We start from the raw sequence: 21,353 nt of genomic DNA on the forward strand, positions 1-21,353 counted from the left end.
GATCCCTTCTTTTAGTCAGGTAGAGTACCACAAATTTCTCTTCTCCCCCAATTCTATTCAGTACCTTCTCATTAGTTACGTGATCGACACATCTAATTTTCAGCATTCTTCTGAAGCACCACATTTCAAAAGCTTCTATTCTCTTCTTGCCCTAAACTGTTTATTGTCCATGTTTCACTTCCATACATGGCTATGCTCTATACCGATACTTTCAGAAAGGACTTCCTGACACTTAAATCTATACTCGATGTTAACAGATTTCTATTCTTCAGAAGTGCTTTTCTTCCCATTGTCCATCTACATTTTATATCCTCCATACTTCGATCATCATGCATTATTTTGCTTCCCAAATAGCAAAACTCATTTTCTACTTTAAGTGTCTCATTTCCTAGTCTAACTTCTTCAGCGTCACCTGATTTACTTCGACTACATTCCATTATCCTCGTTTTGCTTTTGTTGATGTTCGTCTTATATCCTCCTTTCAAGACACTGTCCATTCCATTCAACTACTCTTCCAAGTCCTTTGCTGTTTCTTACATAATTATGTCATTAGAAAACCTCGAAGTTTTTATTTCTTCTCCCTGGAGCTTAATTCCTACTCCAAAATTTTCTTTTGTTTCCTTTACTGCTTGCTCAATATCCAGATCGAATGACACTGGAGATAGGCTACAACCCTGTCTCACTTCCTTCTCAACCACTGCTTCCCTTTCATGCCACTCTACTCTTATAACTACCATCTGCTTTCTGTACAAATTATAAATAACCTTTCGCTCCCTGTATCTTACTCCTGCCACTCTTTTAATATGAAAGAGAGTGTTCCAGTCAACACTGTCGAAAGCTTTCTCTAATTCGATAAATGCTATAAACATAGGTTCGCCTTTTCTTAACCTACCTTCTATGAGAAGTCGTATGGTCAGTATTTCCTCGCATGTTCCTGCATTTCCACGGAATCCTAACTGATCTTTCCTGAGATCAGCTTCTACCAGTTTTTCCATTCTTCTGTAAAGGATCTGTGTTAGTATTTTTCAGCTGTGGCTTATTAAATGGTTAGTTCAGTAATTTTCAAACCTGTGTCAGCATCTGCTTTCTTTGGAATTGGTGTTGTTATATTTTTCTTGAAGTCTGAGGGTAATTCGCCTGTCTCATTCATCTTCTTCGCCAGATGGAAGAGTTTTGTGTTGGTTGACTCTCCCAAGGCTACCAGCAGCTCTAACAGAATGTTGTCTACTCCCGGCCTCCTTTTGACTCAAGCCTTTCAGTGCTTTGTCAAATTCTTCTCGTAGTATCATATCTCTCTTTTCATATTCCTGTAAGTCCTCTTCCATTTCCATACCATTGCCCTCAAGTGCGTCTCCTTTGTGTAGACCCTCAATATACTCCTTCCACCATTCTGCTTTCCCTTCTTTGCTTAGGACTGCTTTCACATCTGATTTCTTGATATTCATACTGCAGGTTCTATTTTTCTCCAAAGGTCTCTTTAATTTTCCTGTAGGAAGTATCTATCTTACCTCTAGTGATATATGCTTCAACATCCTTACATGTGTCCTCTAGCCATCCCTGCTTATCCATTTTGCACTTCCTGTCGATCTCAGTTTTGAGACATTTGTATTCCTTTTTGCCTGCTTTATTTACTGAATTTTATATTTTCTCCTTTCATCAATTAAATTCAATATCTCTTCTGTTACCCAAGGATTTCTACTAGACCTCTTCTTTTTACCTACTCGATCCTCTGCTGCCTTCACTATTTCATCTCTCAAAGCTACCCATTCTTCTTCGACTGTATTCCTTTCCCCTGATCTTGTCAATCATTCTCTAATGCTCCATCTGAAACCCTCTACGGCCTCTGGTTCTTTCAGTTTATCCAGGTACCATCTCCATAAATTCCTGCTTTTTTGCAGTTTCTTCAGTTGTAATCTGCAGTTCATAACGAATAAATTGTGGTCAGAGTCCACATCTGCCACTGGAAATGTGTTACAATCTGGTTCCTAAATCTCTAACTGTTATATAATCAATCTTAAACTTTTCAGTGTCTCCAGGACTCTTCTATGTATAAAACCTTCTCTCATGATTCTTAAACAAATTGTTAGCTATGAGTAAATTATGCCCTGTGCAAAATTCCATCAGGCGGCTTCCTCTTTCATTCCTTTCTCCCAGTCACCTACTACTTTTCCTTCTCTTCCTTTTCCTACTATTGAATTTCAGTCCTTGATGACTATTATATTTTCAGCTCCCTTAACTACCTGAATAATTTCTTTTGTCTCTTCATATATTTCCTCAATCTCCTCCTCATCTGCAGAACTAGTGAGCATATAAACTCATACAATTGTGGTGGATGTGGGCTTTGTGTCCATCCTGGCTTCAATAATGCATTCACTATACTGTTTATTATAGCTTACCCATGTTCCAGTTTTTTTTTTTTTTTTTTTTTTTTTTTTTTTAAAAAAAAGCCACTTCTGCATTACCCTTATTTTGGATTGTATTTATAGCCCTGTATTCACCTGACCAGAAGTCCTACTTCCTCTTGCCACTAAACTTCACTAATTCCCACTACATCTAACTTTAACCTTTTTAAGTTTTCTAACCTACCTGCCTGATTAAGGGATATGACATTCCACACTCCAATCCATGGACTGCCAGTTTTGTTTCTCCTGATAACAACATTGTCCTGAGTAGTCCCCACCCGGAGATCCAAATGGGGGACTATTTAACCTCTGGAATATTTTAGCCAAGAAGATGCCATCATCTTATGACGACACAGTAGAGATGCATGCCCTTAGGAAAAATTATGGCTGTAATTTCCCCTTGCTTCAGCCTTTCATAGTACCTGTACAGCAAGGTCGTTGTGGTTGATGTTACAAGGCCAGATCAGTCAATCATCCAGACTAGTGCCGCTGCAACTACTGAAAAGGCTGCTGCTCTCTTCAGGAACCATGCATTTGTCTGACCTCTGAACAGATACCCCCCCATTGTGGTTGCACTTATGGTATGGCCACCTGTATCGCTGAGGCACACAAATCTCCCTACCAACACCAAGGTACACGGTTCATTCGAGGGTTGTGTGTGTGTGTGTGGGGGGGGGGGGGGGGGGGTTATAGACAGAGACTGAATATAATAAGAATACTGGTTCCTACAGCCAAAGATGGATCTATTAAAAATGGTGAAGTTAAGAAAATATATGCAAAACTCAAACATGTCTACCAAACTGAGATTAAGAGGGTCAAGTGCGAAGTAAATGATAGCTACAGCAAGAAATGTCATTAAAAGTGAAATAAACCAGTTCAAAAATGACAATACTGTTACCACAGACTGCAATGTACTAAACAAATATTTTATAAAGTGTACAAGCCATCATCATTGAAGCTCCTACAATCACCGTTACGCTCCACGTGTTTGAGAAAGAAGAAAGACACCTCCCCAGTAATTACAGACCTCACTCATTTGTTCCAATTGCATCAGAAATAATAGAAAGCTGTGTTAACAAATATATGACTATTTTGAAAATAATACTGAATGCAAACCAGTATAGCTTTAGATCAAAACTGTCAACAGTAAAATCAGTCGGAAATCTATTACGTATTATATATGAGGATATTGAAAAGAGAGATGCTACATGTGCAGTACTTATAGACGTGAACAAAGCCTTCAACTGTGTGTCACGTAAGACTGTATAAATAAAATTATCTCACTACAGCATTAGAGATAAAAGATGAAATATAATAGAGGGAAACATTCCACGTGGGAAAAATTATATATAAAAACATAGATGAGGTGACTTACCGAACGAAAGCGCTGGCAGGTCGATAGACACACAAACAAACACAAACATACACACAAAATTCAAGCTTTCGCAACAAACTGTTGCCTCATCAGGAAAGAGGGAAGGAGAGGGGAAGACGAAAGGAAGTGGGTTTTAAGGGAGAGGGTAAGGAGTCATTCCAATCCCGGGAGTGGAAAGACTTACCTTAGGGGGAAAAAAGGACAGGTATACACTCGCACATATCCATCCACACATACAGACACAAGCAGACATATTTTAAATATGCTAACAAGCAGACATATTTTAAATATGTCTGCTTGTGTCTGTATGTGTGGATGGATATGTGCGTGTGTGCGAGTGTATACCTGTCCTTTTTTCCCCCTAAGGTAAGTCTTTCCGCTCCCGGGATTGGAATGACTCCTTACCCTCTCCCTTAAAACCCACTTCCTTTCGTCTTCCCCTCTCCTTCCCTCTTTCCTGATGAGGCAACAGTTTGCTGCGAAAGCTTGAATTTTGTGTGTATGTTTGTGTTTGTTTGTGTGTCTATCGACCTGCCAGCGCTTTCGTTCGGTAAGTCACCTCATCTATGTTTTTATATATAAAAGATGAAATATAGTTAGAAACTACCTACCTGACAGGCTACAGTTAGTATATGCAAATAATTAGGCACCACAGTTGTTGAAAATGAAATGTGGAACATCACTGGGGGCAGCTCTTGGATCCTGTCTCTTCATTGTATATACAGATAATTTTTTAAGTCACATACTAGGTGAGCATGTGCTGTAATCTGAAGACATCACAATGCTAACAAAAGGCGAAAACTATCAAGATATTCAAAATTATAACAGAGAAATAAATGAGTTGACTAATCACTGGCATCTGGCCAACCAGCTATCCATCCATTCTCAAAACAAAAACAGAAGAACTTTATTGCAGTCTCAGAGCAATTAGGTCTGAGAATAAGAATGTGAAATTACTTCAACTTGTGACTGATACAAGACTGACATGGGATGGACACACAAATTACTTAAGCAGCACACTGGCAAGAGTTTTACTTTTGCTCCATAAATTAAGACAAAATGTCAGTAAGAATCTCCTACTTTACTCTTAATATGCGTTCTTCCACTCACACCAACAACATAGAATACTGTTGTGGGGAAATGCACCAGAGTGAGCTTACAGCTCTCAATGACAGAAGAAAGCTGTTCCATGTATTCTGGGTCTGTCTCCCAGAGAGATTTGAAGAAGTCAGTTTAGAGCACTTCACATAACAACATTCTTCAGCCTTTACATCTACACCTGTCTAATTTATGCTAAAGAAAACACAGACTAAGAAATAATGTTCATTTGCACAATACAAAAAATTGACACATGATACATTTACTGTACTCTAGATTCTCGCATCTGTAGTAGCCATAAACAGGCCTTACATTCTTCAACCAACTGAAAAGAAAAACAGCTCAATTGACTCAATGACACAAGTTCAAAGAAGTTTTTAGAAACTTAAATGAAACAGTAAGAATTTTACTCAGTTGATGAATTCATGGAGAGTGATTTTCAAGAACTGTACTTCAGGTAGATGTTTTTATCAGTAGAATCACATGTAATAATCACACAATTAGAATTATGCATTTATAAACAAGTAAATAAGTATACAAGTATCATCAATCAACTAGCTATAAGTAATTGAAAACTGTAAATGTATGTAACTGATATATAATTGTAATTAAGCATGTACATATGTGTGTAAACAAGTATTCCAGTAACTATATATGTTTTAATAAGTATATTAGCACCTGGGATTGCCCTACTACCAATATGTACTTCTATTAATTCACAAAGCTGTTGTATTTGTCTTAACTGTATCTTATATGTTGACACAGCTAGCTGTATCAAAATATACTGAACAGCTGACAGGAAACATGCTGAACATTCAGTAATGTTGTAGCGTAGAAATGTAATTTCTTAAATGAGATAATCTTTGTGTTACACCTGTTCTCCAGTTTATTTACACCATCCTAAAGTTACCATAACTATTTAACAATCTGAAAAGTCTATACTAATAGATGGGCAATTACCATATGTTTTCTTTTGCAAGAGTTACATCATGCTGATTACTTCCTTCTACAAATCTACTAAAAGAAAGATTGAAGAATTTGTACCTTCTGAATACCCATGAAGCAAGTAATGGTAAACAAATAAACTATACGGTGATAACAGCACATCTTTCTCTGCAGTTGTGTTAGAAAGATGAATATTGTTTATGTGATGTACAAAGTCCAAGTTGATATTTGTCTGTGTTGATTTGCTATTGCAATTACAGTAAGTCTTATCTGCTTGAGTCTTACACTGTTTTTTAAAACTTTTTTTACATTTGGAGCACAATGCTGAGATTGCACTGTGCAAATGACCATCTGTTACACTGTTTGATGCCGGAGCAGCGACATTTTTATCGTCTGTATTCTGTGGTACACCATCACCTGCGGTAACGGAAGACTCTGGAGTTACCACTGAGTCCAGGTGTAAAGATTCTCTAATATCTATATGAAAAGAACTGGAAATATCAGGAACTTCATAACTTGTGATCTCAGAGTTACTTTCAAATATTTCAGTTCTTACAGTCTCTGGCTCTACAGATAGTTTCTCTTTGTTGCTCAGGAGATCACAATTTATTTGTTCTAATGATTCATTTTTGTTTTGCTTTTGACAATATTCTACTGACTGAGACAGTTCCTGCACTTCTTTCATTTCGTCTGTTAGGTATAAGTCAACTTTTTTAATTTCATTCATGTTCTTGGAGCAGACAGATGTTTTATCAACTGCTGAGGTGGAGTTAATATGTGTATGATCACCTGAATCTGTGGGATTATCATTAGGCGCTATATTCCTGCATAAATTGTCAATAGAAACAGATGTATCAGACGCACTAGGTTTGTTGTTTACTGATATCTTCAATGGAGGAGGCAAGGTCTCATTTTTCTGAGCAGTTACCTTTTCGGCATCAGATTGCTTCTTCCGTGAAATAGTATTTCTGTCCCGACAGGCGTTTGGAAAAGAATTGGTAATCAACTCAGTTTTCGAGTCATCTGAATAAACCACGTCATCATCAACTTTAAGGTCAATAATAAGTGTTCTGTTACGTGGACGTGTATGAGATGATGTGACATTACCGGTTTTCAATGATGCTCGACCGCCAGTCTCTTCGGCCTTCTGAAGACAATGTTTTGATGCCTCAAAGTATGTTGTCAAATCCTGTTGTCTGCCTCTTGGGCCGGTGTACACAGGTATAACAGATTTGTATTGTTCTATATGAGACTCACTGTTTGCTTCCACCGACTCACTGTTTGTCAGTACAGATGTCAAATTTGGGTTAGTTTTATATTTTACTTCGTACTTCTTTAATTTTTGAAACGCTAAATCGCTGCGTGACATCTTCCTATTCTTCGTAGCTGATATACTGGGTTCATAACAACGGCTTAAATGAAAATCTGTCATCTCTTCCTGGTAATTTCTAGCAGCAATATCTCTCTTCTGTTCTTTGTGGTTAAACTGTGTTAATTTCCACACACCATTCATCCTCTGCATGAACGGAGGAGGCGTAGTACTTTATATTTGGATGCATTTAAAACTATGGGAATATAACGCGTTCACAATGGACACGCTGATCTAACACGGATGCTACCAGTTTTCATCACTTCAGTCAGTTCACTAAATCTCCATTTTCAACAAACATGTGACACTGAGGTGTGAAGCCACGCTACCTTGCGGCCTGTGGGAAGCCGTTTCCATGGCAACCAGTCAATACGTGGACAAGACTCGCCAGCTAGCACACAGATGATAGCATCTGTGATAATCGGAAACCTTGACGCTGTTTCCTCAGCGTGGTTCCCTCTGATTGGTGCACGCAAGCTAACCAATGGCATAGGCCCATCTGTCTGGGTGCTGCGTTGTATGTGAGGCGAAGGAAATTGCGGGTGTTGGTTGTATATTTCTGTGTACGTTGTCAAGTTTGCATCGGGGTGGCGAGTAGGTTATAGCATCCTCCGCAATGAGGTTCCTAGTTTTAGCATTCGCGTTTTTAGCGTTTTCGGAAGTTAATAGTGAAGTTTACTATGAAGAGAAGTTTGCTGACGGTAAGTAACGGGATAACTTACCGCTTGTCACGTTATGACAAATCTATCATGTCTTTACATTTTCTATGATTTCCTCGTTATTTTTCGTAGTTATAGTTTACCACTGACAATTTTTTATTTGCCGTGTAATAGAAAAATACAGAATTTTTTTTGACTGATGTGCAGATTCGTGGGAAAGCAATTGGGTGTACTCGGAGCATCCGGGAAAGGAGTTCGGCAAGTTCGTCCGTAGTGCCGGCAAGTTCTTCAATGACCCCGAAGAAGATAAAGGTAGAAACCCTTATTTTACGCAAAGAATCTATTTAAAATTTTCAATTTTTTAAGTTCTGCATGTGACAATTTTCTTTATTTTTGCAGGTATCCAGACATCTCAAGACGCGAGGTTCTATGCACTATCCACGAAGTTCAAGCCATTTAGTAGTAAAGAAAAGCCGCTGGTTATACAATTTACAGTGAAGCATGAACAGAATATAGACTGTGGCGGAGGATACCTTAAAGTTTTTGACTGTGGTTTGGACCAGAAAGACATGCACGGTGACTCACCGTACCTTCTTATGTTTGGTAAGTCCAATCCGGCATATGGTACCCATTTCAGGAAGAACTCGTGTGCAAGAGCTTTATTTTAAGTTTTATTTTCTTGGACCGTCACTGCATTCCGTATTAGTTTTCATTTATAAGGACATTATTAAAACACGAAAAGTAGATATTAGGTTTAAATGACACGTTCTAGTGTATTAATCAAGAGGCGGGAACATCGTTGCTGGAGATAAACACCTTTAGCAATGTTAACAAATCTTATTCCTTGTGACTGCCATCATGGCAGATTAGTTTGCGCAGATAATTGGTGAAGCTCACGTGCAAGCAGATTTGAAAATAGCAGAGCTAGTTATTAATTTTTCACTCTTCAGTTTTAATGCTGTGAGCAGAATTTATTGGAAGAAAAGCAAAAACGAAAGTAATGGAAACTTATTTCCAATGAACCATTAAATTTGTTCCTTCCAGAAATAATTGGAATCTTCAGGGATAGGATTGTTTTAGTACTGATTTCATGTTCTCTTGCTGTACTGCTGGTCACATTACTATCCCTGACGATTTGCTTGCTGTTAAAATGAGATGGATTTAGTTTTTGAAAGTGTAGTTTTATTTATCAGAATCAAGGATTTAATATATGAAAGCAGTTAAATTTATATTTGGGCATTCTGTGAGCCTGCAAAATGTTTTATTAGTGTTATCCACTATGAAAATCCAAAAGTCCTCTGAAGACCATCAGGTAAGGTGCATTGTGTGTTTCGTGTGATGCTCTTCCTAAGTTCTGGTTGTACCAATTTTACTGTGCAGCAGATATGTAGTATATTGGAAAAATAGGTAATATGGAACAGTTGTGTGGAAAAGACATTTTGCAGTATTGTCAGTATAAAATTAATCAACTTTTATAGGTCCTGACATTTGTGGCCCTGGTACTAAGAAAGTTCATGTAATCTTTAATTACAAAGGAAAGAACTTGCTAATCAACAAGGAAATAAGATGCAAGGATGATGTTTACACACATTTATACACTTTGGTGGTTAAGCCTGACAACACATATGAGGTATGTTTTTGCATTGAAATTATTTTAGTTAACCTCACACATATATCAGTGTTTCGGAAGTAATCACTAAAATGATTTGCCTTCCAAAGGTGTTGATAGACAATGAGAAAGTGGAGTCTGGAGAACTAGAAGCAGACTGGAACTTTCTGCCGCCTAAGAAGATAAAGGATCCAGAAGCAAAGAAACCAGCAGACTGGGATGATCGTCCTACTATTGATGACCCTGATGACAAGAAACCAGACGATTGGGACAAGCCAGAGCATATTCCTGACCCTGATGCCAGTAAGCCAGAAGATTGGGATGATGAAATGGATGGTGAATGGGAACCCCCTATGATTGACAACCCAGACTTCAAGGGTGAATGGAAACCTAAGCAAATTGATAATCCTAATTACAAGGTAAGATAATGTGCACCTAAATCAAATGTGAGGGCCATGATTTCATATGAAACTATCAATGATGTGCTGGGGTGATAGCTTTATTCATGCCTAATAAATGAGATTTTAATTTCTTGGGCATGAGATTCATTCTGTTATAGCCATTGTTCATTGTTTTACAGAGTGAGTGTAAGGAAATTTAATTTTCTTATTTTATATAGGGGCCTTGGATTCATCCTGAAATTGACAACCCTGAATATTCACCAGACCCAGAACTATATTTGAAGAATGAGGTTTGTGCTATTGGTTTTGACTTGTGGCAAGTAAAATCGGGAACTATTTTTGATAACATTCTGATAACTGATGATCCAGACCACGCTAAACAAGTGGGAGAAGAATTGTGGAGGCCCAGATCTGTAAGTGGAATTAAATATTTATTTTCTGAGGTAACATTGTACATACTGTTGTGCTTACATAATTCTGTTCTTGTTCAGGCTGGTGAAAAGAAAATGAAAGAGCAACAGGATGAAGAGGAAAGGAAAAAGAGAGAAGAGGAGGAAAAGTCTTCCAAAAAGGATGAAGAAGATGACGAGGATGAAGATGAGAATGAGGATGAAGATGACGATGAAACGAGTGATCCTCCAGAATCTGGTGAAGAGGTAATACTAGATTTGTTAGAAAAAATATTATTGAAATGTAAAATGTACAGGCTTTTAATACAGGGCAAGTTGGGAGGAAAGGTGCATGCTTTGAGGGGTGGTAGTATTAGTGATTCTGAACAAAAAGGAAAGAATGGTTTCAGAGATAGAACACATTTAATGTCACTTTTGCATGTTTTTCTTGACTACTTCGAAAACCGCACACTCCAGCAAAAACGTGTTGCAGTACCAAAATTAAACTATATTAAATTTCCTACAAAAAGGTCCTATTCATTTTTTTGCTCAAGAACTAATGATTTGGGTGAAGAGAGCATGAGAATGTTGAAAAACTCGCTTGATGTGCATACACTGTTTTGAATGTGTTTTTGTACTGGGACATATTTTCATTGGAGGGTGCGGTTTTAGTGTTGCTCAAGAAAAACGTACAAAAGTGATATTGAATGAGTTCTATCTCAGAAACAAATTGGAATAGGACATATGTCCATATGAAGTTTTTTTGTTCAGAATCACTAATACTATAATTCCTCAAAGAACATACCTTTCCTCCTGACTCACCTCATATAGTTTGTAAATTGAATTTGATTATTCAACTAGTTTTCCTTCTTTAGATGTTATTTACTTCCAACCAACTGTAAATTTTTTTTTTTTTTTTTTCCATATCTACGTACAGTTTGGTACATGGAGGGTACCTTGTAGCACTACCAGCCATTTATTTTCCTGTTCACCTTACAAATGGAGGGACAACAGAATTACTGTCCATATACTCTGTATGGGTTGTAATTTTCCTTATCTTCATGGCCCTTCTGCAAAAGTCTGATGGTGGCAATAGTTCTGTTCTGCTGTCAACTTAGTGCCGTTTCTCTAAATTTTCTAAAGAGCCTTCTGCAAAATAAAAGTCTTCCCTTCAGGAATTCCCATGTGAGTTCACAAAGGATCTTCATAATAGCGCTTTGACTGAAACTAGTGATACTAAATCTTGTAGCCTGTCTTGAAGTGCTTCAGTGTCTTCCTGTTCTGGGATCCCGAACACTCACAGTAGTAAAGTGTGTGTTGCACTAGTGTTCTGTATGCATTTCCTTTTCAAGTGAACCACACTTTTCTAAAATTCTCCCAATAAACTGAAATTGAACATTTGCCTTCCCTGTTACCTGATGTGCTGTTCCAGTTAATCACTCTGCAATGTTACATTTAGGTATGTAATAGAAGTGACTATGTCAAGCATCATACTATTAATGCTGATTAATGCTGTATTTGGACATTATAGGGTTGTTTTTCCTGCTCGTCTGCATTAACTCGCATTTTCTTTTTTTACAATAAGAGCAAGTTGCCATCACATTGACTAGAACCTTAGTGCGTCACCTTGTATCCTCTTATAGTCAGTGACACTACCCAGCACACCAGTGTCATCAGCAAACATCTGCAGATTGAGGCTCACCTTAGCCATCATTAATGTATGTAGAGAATTAGTGGTCATGTCATACTTCCCATGAGCGTACCTGAAGAGACCCTTGAGATATTGACAATGTATTAGGTTCTATAATTTAATCTTAAAGCCACTCCCATGTCAGGAAACCTATTTCATATATTAATACCTTTTAGTCTGCAGTGGGTTACTATGTCAAATGCTTTCAGGAAATCTGGGAATATGGAACCTGCGTGTTGCCCTTCATCGAAGTTTGCATGAGATTCTGTGAGAAACGGGCAAGCTGTTTTTTTTCACATGAGTGATGTACGAGGGCAGTTCAATAAGTAATGCAACACATTTTTTTTCTGAAACAGGGGTTGTTTTATTCAGCATTGAAATAAACCAAGTTATTCCCCAATCTTTTAGCTACACAACACTATTTTTCAACGTAATCTCCATTCAGTGGTACGGCCTTATGCCACCTTGAAATGAGGGCCTGTATGCCTGCACGGTACCATTCCACTGGTCGATGTCGGAGCCAACGTCGTACTGCATGAAGAACTTCATCATCCGCGTAGTGCGTCGCACGGATTGCGTCCTTCATGGGGCCAAACATATGGAAATCCGACGGTGCGAGATCGGGGCTGTAGGGTGCATGAGGAAGAACAGTCCACTGAAGTTTTGTGAGCTCCTCTCGGGTGCGAAGACTTGTGTGAGGTCTTGCGTTGTCATGAAGAAGGAGAAGTTCGTTCAGATTTTTGTGCCTACGAACACGCTGAAGTCGTTTCTTCAATTTCTGAAGAGTAGCACAATACACTTCAGAGTTGATCGTTTGACCATGGGGAAGGACATCGAACAGAATAACCCCTTCAGCGTCCCAGAAGACTGTAACCATGACTTTACTGGCTGAGGGTATGGCTTTAAACTTTTTCTTGGTAGGGGAGTGGGTGTGGCGCCACTCCATTGATTGCCGTTTTGTTTCAGGTTCGAAGTGATGAACCCATGTTTCATCGCCTGTAACAATCTTTGACAAGAAATTGTCACCCTCAGCCACATGACGAGCAAGCAATTCCGCACAGATGGTTCTCCTTTGCTCTTTATGGTGTTCGGTTAGACAACGAGGGACCCAGCGGGAACAAACCTTTGAATATCCCAACTGGTGAACAATTGTGACAGCACTACCAACAGAGATGTCAAGTTGAGCACTGAGTTGTTTGATGGTGATCCGTCGATCATCTCGAACGAGTGTGTTCGCACACTCCGCCATTGCAGGAGTCACAGCTGTGCACGGCCGGCCCGCACGCGGGAGATCAGACAGTCTTGCTTGACCTTGCGGCGATGACACACGCTTTGCCCAACGACTCACCGTGCTTTTGTCCACTGCCAGATCACCGTAGACATTCTGCAAGCGCCTATGAATATCTGAGATGCCCTGCTTTTCCGCCAAAAGAAACTCGATCACTGCCCGTTGTTTGCAATGCACATCCGTTACAGACGCCATTTTAACAGCTCCGTACAGTGCTGCCACCGGTCGGAAGTCAATGAAACTATACGAGACGAAGCGGGAATGTTTGAAAATATTCCACAAGAAATGTCTGGTTTTTTCAACCAAAATTGGCCGAGAAAAAAAAGTGTCGCATTACTTATTGAACTGCCCTCATAAATGTATATGGATTTGTGGGCAGAAGATTCTCTCTCCCAAGAAAATTTATTATCATCGACCTGAGAACACAGTCAAGAATTCTACATCAAATCAATGTTAAGAGTACTGCTCTGTAATTTTGTGTCAGTTTTTTTACCCTTCTTATATTGACATGGGAAGGGGAAACTGTTGGATGGAGGGTGTGGAAACAGTAGGTGAACTCAGGAAGATTACGGGTGCGAAAGGTATGCGTTGCAAGGATAACTCCCATCTATGTAGTTAAGAGTAGCTGGTTCTGGAGGGAGGGATTTAGGTAGCACTGGTTGTGAAGCAGCCATTGAACCGGAGTATGTTGTCCTCAGTAGTATAGTGGTGGTACTGTATGGTAAACTGTTCTTGGCCTCAGTTTGTGAGTCACCATTTACTCTGGTGGTCAGCTGCTTGGTGACTATCCCCAAATAAAATGCCATAACAGAACTTGCAGCAGAACTGGTATGACAGGCTGCTTTTGCAGGTGGTGCTGCCTCTGTTGAGAAAGGACAAGCCTGACAGGACTGGAGTAGGATGTGCGGTGTCGGTGAACTGGGCAGGTCTCTTGCATCTGTCTTCCATAATTGTATGACCACTTGGTGTATCTTTGTTATACCTGTTCCCATATTTAGGTTATTAATGTGTGCATGGAAGATGGAATGTAGTGCAGTTGGAGCATATTTTTGTCTGCTAGCGTTGTTTTCAGGCTGCTGTGTTTGTAGTGTAAATCAGTTAATTCTGTCCTGCATATATACTGTACAAATTTCAGCACGCATAGAAAACATAATTAAGCTATTCAGGGTCTCAGCAGTTTGAGTGCTGCTGGAAGTATCCAACCACTCGCACAGTATGCTGTGTGAAAAAGTGTTAGAGGACCCCCTCCTCCCGTCTTCCCTTCTGCCCACCGTGAAAGCTGTTGGGAGATAAGAGTTAACAGGTGCTTAAATCTTGTCCAGGCTAAAGTGCACTTATTCACCATTGCTCTTCTGTTACATGCTGCTGTTGACAATTCATGGTCATTGTTTGTAGCTAGTCTGGTGATAGTATATTGTAGCCTGCCCCCCCCCCCCCCCCACCCTCTCTCTCTCTCTCTCTCTCTCTCTCTCTCTCTCTCTCTCTCTCTCTCTCTCTGTCTGTCTGTCTGTCTCTGTGTGTGTGTGTGTGTGTGTGTGTGTCACAGCTTCTATGGTCACTTGCAGCAATGACATTTATCATCTTGGTTGTCACAAATATTTAATTGATTTTCCTAGCGCAATTTCTGATGGAAATACAATAGCCCATCTTACATCGCTGTGACTGAAATAAAAAACCAGCTAACGTAATTGGCAAAACAAAAGGAGTTATGAACAAGCAATGCGGTTGGTTATCCACACCTGTTTAATGATTTATCCAATTCACTTCTCATAATTCATCACCAGAGATGTTATTAATAGCAGCACGCAGTGGAAGAGCTGCAAACACCTTTAATGCACTTTTGCTGTTGTACAGGTGGAATTGAAACCAAAATATTATATAAAGTGGTATTGCGTGTTGTTTTGTTTGATTACTAACTTTGGCGCAGCCCAGTCCATATAGGCAAGAAGTCTTGAGACCTCTACATTGTGTGTGCATCTCCCTCTTTCTTTCTCTTTCTGGCCAGCTGCTGTATCGTAGGGATAAGAGTGGGAGGGAGAGAGAAAGTGAAATGTTTGGTAACTGTCTGTTGAGATAACAAGTGCTTAGACAACTTGTTGGGTGGCTTATTTCTAACAATTATTCCTCTTTTTTCTTTTGCAGGACTCGCACACTCATGATGAGTTTTAATTGAAGTTGCAAAGACTATTTCAGCAAAAGTTTTTCTATTACTGACAGCTTGATATGCAACTTAGAAAAGATGTGATCTTTTTTTCTGATGAAGTGGAGGAAGAAGACTGCTAGTGACAAATATTGACTGTTATTAAACATTAATTCCATGGAAGTAATAGTGAGTCAGTTGTGTAAAGTTGTGATTGAAAGTTGTGTTCTAATGCATTCAGCAGGTAGTGTGATATAGGTGACATACTAATATTCATTGAATAATTGTGTAAACAATCTGCAAATACATCTTTGTATCATTTTTAATAAATGTGATCATTCAGTTTCCTACAAATTTAACAGTATGTGAAGAGCATTTCTCAAAATCAAGCTTCGTTCATGCTGAGGTCAATTCAGAAGTATTATGTTGGCATATTAGAATTATTTATTTCTTTTTGGTACTGCAGTTGTGAACATTTTGTTTAAAGGTGTTAAGAGTTGTGAATTGTGTAGTTATTGAAATGGATAAGCAATAATTTCACAACTATGTCATTTGTGAATAGCATATCATTAGTGGGTTGAGTTTGTTATGGCCGTCTGATGTTGTTGTTTTAAATATGTTTTTGTACTATTTTTTGTGTGTGTGGGTGACTTCTCATATGTTTTCACTAAGCAGCACATTCATTGTCATGGTTATGAACACTGTAATGCCGTATGTGTGTTTTTGTTATGGGCTGCCTTTTGAGACACATTAAACAAAATTTACTTTCAGTTTTTAGCATTTTGATTATACTTAATGCTTGTATTATTTTATGGAATGTAACTGTTTGATGTAATTAAGTTCTCATCTATGGCAAACATCAGTGCAAATTTCTGCATGTAGTCAGTTCGGCAGCGATTTGAAGAGCTTAGACACAATGCCAAAATATCTTCACTCATTGGTAAATGTCAGTGACATTCTACACCTTAACAACAAAAAGGATTTGTAGTTGATTCAGAACTCATTTCCAATAAGAAAATGATAGTAATGACATTTACCAAAAGACCTTCTGGAAAAGGATTTTCTTGAAACTTTTCTTGGGCATAACACTATCCTTAATTAATATTATCAAAAGTGTGTAAATTCTACTCACATTTATATCTCCTCCGAGGATATGTTTCTCTCATATTTTTATGTTGAGAGTACCTAATTGAGAAATTTTCACCACAAAACTAATAATTTAGGCTTCTTTACCATGTAATAGAATTTATTGCCTTGAAATTGTCAATGTGATTTTTGGTTTTGAATCCTCTAAACACATTATATACCCCCACAGTAATGAGAAAATTAACTAGTTTGGAGAAGTTACAGGGTATGAGAAAATCTGTATTGAAAATTTCATTTTTCGATGTGTGTGAAAGTCATAAGGACATTGTTTCATTCTTGTGTAAATAGTGCCCTAGAAACTGTTTCAGTGCAAGAGTTTCCTCTGTATGTCATTTGCTAATTGAATTAGTAATAAACTAATTGATATTATGTTTACACCATTGAGAATTTTAAGAGCAATTGGTGTTCCAATTTGAACTAGCATTTCTTTAGTTAATAGATTATAGACAAAATGTGCACATCAAGGACAGAGTAGAACACTCACATGAAGTAAAACATTATTGCTTAATATTTTTTTCAAAGTCCATAATGGATCCAAAGTTAAATAAAAACATGTTACACAAATGGAAACATAGCACAGGAGGAATACGTAATGTTCTTGGCTTTTCTTTAGTGGTAAGTATTAACGTACGTGTGCATACACATGTGAGTTTGCAATAGTATTTCTTGAATTAGAATGTGATTGAGGCTGTGGCGTCACTCATAATGTTGGGATATTGCCCAGCAACTGTTACATTCCTTTTTTGTTTCATTTACAGTTAATTCCATAGTATCTTGGTCAGCTACACATATTACAGAGAAGCTTAAATATTGCGGTATGGGGTATTTGTTGGTAAATGGTTTTTGCCATATTTCTCTAAAATGATGCAGAGAGTAGAATTAAGAATACCAGGGAATGTCCATAATGAAACAGCATCTTTGGACGAGGGAATAATCACTGCAGGTGTACCACAGGGATCAATATTGAGTCTGTTTGTGGTGCATAAAAATGTAGCCAAGAAGCAGAAATAGTTCTCCTTGCTGATCATGCAAATATTTTAATCAAGCCTAAAAGTAATGTCAGTGTTTGAAAATGTAAATATCATCTTGAAAATATACTACTATGCAAATGCAGTCATAATACTTAGAGGACAAATTATTTACAGTATCCATTACTCAGCCTTAGGGTAGGGGACAGAAAGGAATGAAGTTATTCAGCTGAAGGGGGGGGGGGGGGGGACCCAACTACTACTTCCAGACAGCATCTACTTCGTGGAAACTGTTTGAGTGTGTGTGTGAGACATAGTTAAGCATAAGCCATTGTATACATGTAAAAAAGAAAAAAAACCTAAAAGCCTGGAGAGTGGGAGTTATTTAATGTAGTAAAGTATAACCATGTGTATGTTAACAAACCTCAGATCATGTAAGTGGGCAGAATGTTTCTGTGTTTTATCCAGAGGCAGTGCACTCTTATTGTAAAGTAGACTAATTCTACATCATAGGAAGAGGTCACAGTTGTGATCTGTGGAACATGAAACTGACTGAATCCAGAGTATGCAGATCATGAAGTAGGCATAAGGCTTCTCAATTTCTAAGCTCCTTATGCAACAGATTTATCAGTTTACTTGTTTTACAGCCTGTCAACTAATTTATAATATGGTAGAAAGCTGTAATAATATACTCAGAAATCACCGATTAAGGTCTTCCCCTCACCACTGTAAGTCAAATATACCAATATAACTGTCTTCACAGTATCCACCAGTATAACTGGAGGGAAAAAACTATTTTCTGAGAAAATGGAATGTAAATGTTAAGCAGTCTTTTCTTGGCAAAAGACAAATGCTGCAAAAGAAAACAAAAGTGCACACAGTGTTTTGTTCTTGGTGACTTTCTTGCTTAATTATGTTGCATCAGACTGCATGTAGGAGTGAAAAAAAGAGCTGTCAGGTGTGAACTCTGGTATCTTAAAACTTTTGTAGGGCCACTCCCTACAGTAAGCACGGAAACTGATCACAGCATTCAGGGACTAAGTTACATATGTTTATATGTATGCAGGCTGTTTCAAAGTCTTTGTGACAAACATATGTGTATGACAGAGCATGTCACCATGGAGCAACTCTTGTTAGAGACAAAGGATGCTTCCTGGTGAGTAGGTGTCATTTAAGACTGGTTAAATTCGTGAGAGGCAACAGGTTGTAGACACCCGGCAACATTTGTTTGCAGTGTAGCACATGAAAGGTGGTAGACTGAACAAAATTGAAGTTACTGAATGTTGTTTTCTACCTCGACAAACTCATTCATATGGTTTTCTTGTTGAAAAATTGCTCTTGTTTACTGGTGTAGAGAGTTAGCAGACCATCTGGTTAAGTGTAATCATTGTCCTAGGGTCGGAAAATACTAAACAGTGCTTATGATTGCTGCAACTTGTCAGCAAATATTGTCTCCAACAAAAGTTATTCTCCATGTGACTGTGATGTCACCCCCAGTCACTTGTGCAAAGACTTTGAAACACCCTGTATATACTCCATGGAGTTGCCCTTCTTGTATACGGGAAGAGTTCACAAGTGAGCCACGCTAAATTGTTGCTTATCTGCTTATGTTGCTACACTTACTATTTGGCATGCAGTGAATTGTGGAAGGTCTTGGTCATAAATTAACTTACTGACAGGTTTGGAGTCATCATTGTACATAGAATAAAGTACCAAAACACAAAACACCAAAGTGGACATGTAAGATATTGAAAATCACTTGTGCATTTGGAGCTAGGTGCGTGCCTCTTTCCCGATTTTCTTTGATACAGGGAGATGGTTGTTTCGGGGAAGGAGACCAGACAGCGAGGTCATCGGTCTCATCGGATTAGGGAAGGACGGGGAAGGAAGTCGGCCGTGCCCTTTGAAAGGAACCATCCCGGCATTTGCCTGGAGTGGTTTAGGGAAATCAGGGAAAACCTAAATCAGGATGGCCGGACGCGGGATTGAACCGTCGTCCTCCCGAATGCGAGTCCAGTGTCTAACCACTGCGCCACCTCGCTCGGTGATACAGGGAGAAGTTGTTTGTGTACAGGAAGAATGAAAGCTTCTTTTAATATCTGCAGTGCTGACAGGAATACGTAATTTCAGAACTGAAGTGTGAAAGCTTGGTTGCAAGTATGCATTGATAACTCTTCTAGTACTATGCAAGAATACAAAGATTTGACATTATTTTGCATGTAGTGTTGGGGCTGTGAAAACCACAGATCCGTGTTTATTAGCCATAAATGCCTCCAGGTAGCTAATGTTCTGGCACATGATCTATATAATGACTCCTGAAGTAGCTTTTTCCGATTTTGATTCTTGCTATTTTGAGCAAATGCTGAGTCTTTAACATCCTCGCAGAATTTTATAAAATGTTTGAGGAATGATCATATGGTTCTGTTAATGTCAGTCAGTGTTCATTTGTTGTCTTTGCAAGTTGTCATGACCTGCATGGAATGTCATCATGAGCTCTCTTTGTAAGTTTAACTTTTTGGGTAGTAGAAGCCTGTCAAAACATGTACAGTAATTAACAGCATAGTTCACTTGCTGTTTTGGTGAAATGAAATGAGAAAATACCACACCACTAACTGAAACATGCAGGCTTCAGTCTCATATTTATCGTAGAGTTTTTACTGAAGATAACTTTTAAAAAAGTTGCTTTGAACATATAACAAAAAATTACATTTGTTATGTCTCTGGGTGCAAGTATTTTGTGAGGCAGTTGTTAGTTACACTACTCTTGTACACTGCAGTTGATGTACAGTATGGTGCTTAATTGCTGCAGACTTCTGTTGGGTCTAAAGTAAATGTGAACAAATAACAATATTCTGTTAACATGGTTAATGTGCAGGTAGCCATAAGGTGCAATTATTGAAGCTGGTAATCAAATTACCAGGTGTGCCACAGTTTTTACTTACCTTCAAATTCGCCATAACATTGACACATGTACTTGGTACAAGAGGGGAAAATATCCTTCAGTACATGTCATTGCGCTGCGTTATGACAGTGTTGTTTGACAATTAGAGCATAGCTCTTTCGCAAGACACCACAGAAAGCATCGAGTTCCTAATAAATGAGTTTCAATTGACACAAAAAGTAGCTGGAGAGAAACATTTACTTCCTTAAAAAGACTGCTCTGAAGCATCATTCATTAAAATGTTTCAGAACACTAAATATTTATGTATTTTGTACCATTATCTTGTGTATCTTTCATTAACATTTTAAAAAGTGATGTTCTTTTGTTTTACAATCACTTTATCATTTATTTCACAAGCACTACTGTATGCACAACTACAATAAGAATTCCAGAATGAGATTTTCACTCTTCAGCGGAGTGTGCGCTGATATGAAACTTCCTGGCAGATTAAAACTGTGTGCCGGACCGAGACTCGAACTCGGGACCTTTTGCCTTTCGCAGGCAAGTGCTCTACCGACTGAGCTACCCAAGCACGACTCACACCCCATCCTCACTTGCTTTGAAAGGGTGGTAGAATTCCATTGAGTAGTTTGTGTACCTTTTATAGATACACACTGCCACTACAGTGTCTAAGGATATGCAAGACAGACAGTAATGACTGAATTCAAAGGCATCGGTGCATTGCCATCCAGATATACAAAGTCTGGAAAACCTATAATTTCTGCAGTCTCTCTCTTTCTCTCCTCCTGCCTTCCCACACCCCCACCCCCTCTATCCACTTCTCTTTTTTAAATAATAAAATTAGTCCCATCTGACATGAGTTGAAATTAGTGTGTGCCTGAGGCACTTCTACTACTGAGTCATCTCTTTTTTATATATATATATATATATATATATATATATATATATAGTTGTTATGTACATTTTTCTTAA

At 38.4% G+C, this 21,353-nt stretch overlaps 2 protein-coding genes across 2 annotated transcripts in view; one reads left to right on the forward strand and one right to left on the reverse strand.

Annotated features, from left to right (window-relative positions):
• The window catches only part of LOC124606376, a 28,181-nt gene extending 20,669 nt beyond the window's left edge, over window positions 1-7,512 (reverse strand). The window contains exon 1 of the mRNA XM_047138362.1: window positions 5,920-7,512. Within this exon, the coding sequence (XP_046994318.1) occupies window positions 5,920-7,342 (1,423 nt within the window). The 5' untranslated portion in view covers window positions 7,343-7,512. The remainder of the gene's footprint in view (window positions 1-5,919) is intronic.
• Window positions 7,513-7,682: 170 nt separating this feature from the next.
• On the forward strand, window positions 7,683-16,135 carry LOC124606389 (calreticulin). The gene is made up of 8 exons (XM_047138373.1): window positions 7,683-7,890; window positions 8,056-8,160; window positions 8,248-8,451; window positions 9,327-9,478; window positions 9,568-9,876; window positions 10,077-10,271; window positions 10,350-10,514; window positions 15,368-16,135. The coding sequence occupies exons 1-8, from the start codon at window positions 7,806-7,808 to the stop codon at window positions 15,392-15,394; spliced, it is 1,242 nt and encodes a 413-aa protein (XP_046994329.1). The 5' UTR covers window positions 7,683-7,805; the 3' UTR covers window positions 15,395-16,135.
• The last annotated feature ends 5,218 nt before the right edge of the window (window positions 16,136-21,353 follow it).

The sequence above is a fragment of the Schistocerca americana genome, chromosome 1 (assembly GCF_021461395.2).
Source record: "Schistocerca americana isolate TAMUIC-IGC-003095 chromosome 1, iqSchAmer2.1, whole genome shotgun sequence".
Lineage (NCBI taxonomy): Eukaryota > Metazoa > Arthropoda > Insecta > Orthoptera > Acrididae > Schistocerca > Schistocerca americana.

What these genes read in the sequence shown, in the direction of transcription:
- LOC124606389 (XM_047138373.1), top strand. Translation starts at nt 7,806, where the DNA reads ATGAGGTTCCTAGTTTTAGCATTCGCGTTTTTAGCGTTTTCGGAAGTT. An exon ending in TGACCCCGAAGAAGATAAAG is followed by an intron (nt 8,161 to 8,247) that starts GTAGAAACCCTT and finishes TTATTTTTGCAG; the next exon opens with GTATCCAGACATCTCAAGAC. An exon ending in ACCGTACCTTCTTATGTTTG is followed by an intron (nt 8,452 to 9,326) that starts GTAAGTCCAATC and finishes CAACTTTTATAG; the next exon opens with GTCCTGACATTTGTGGCCCT.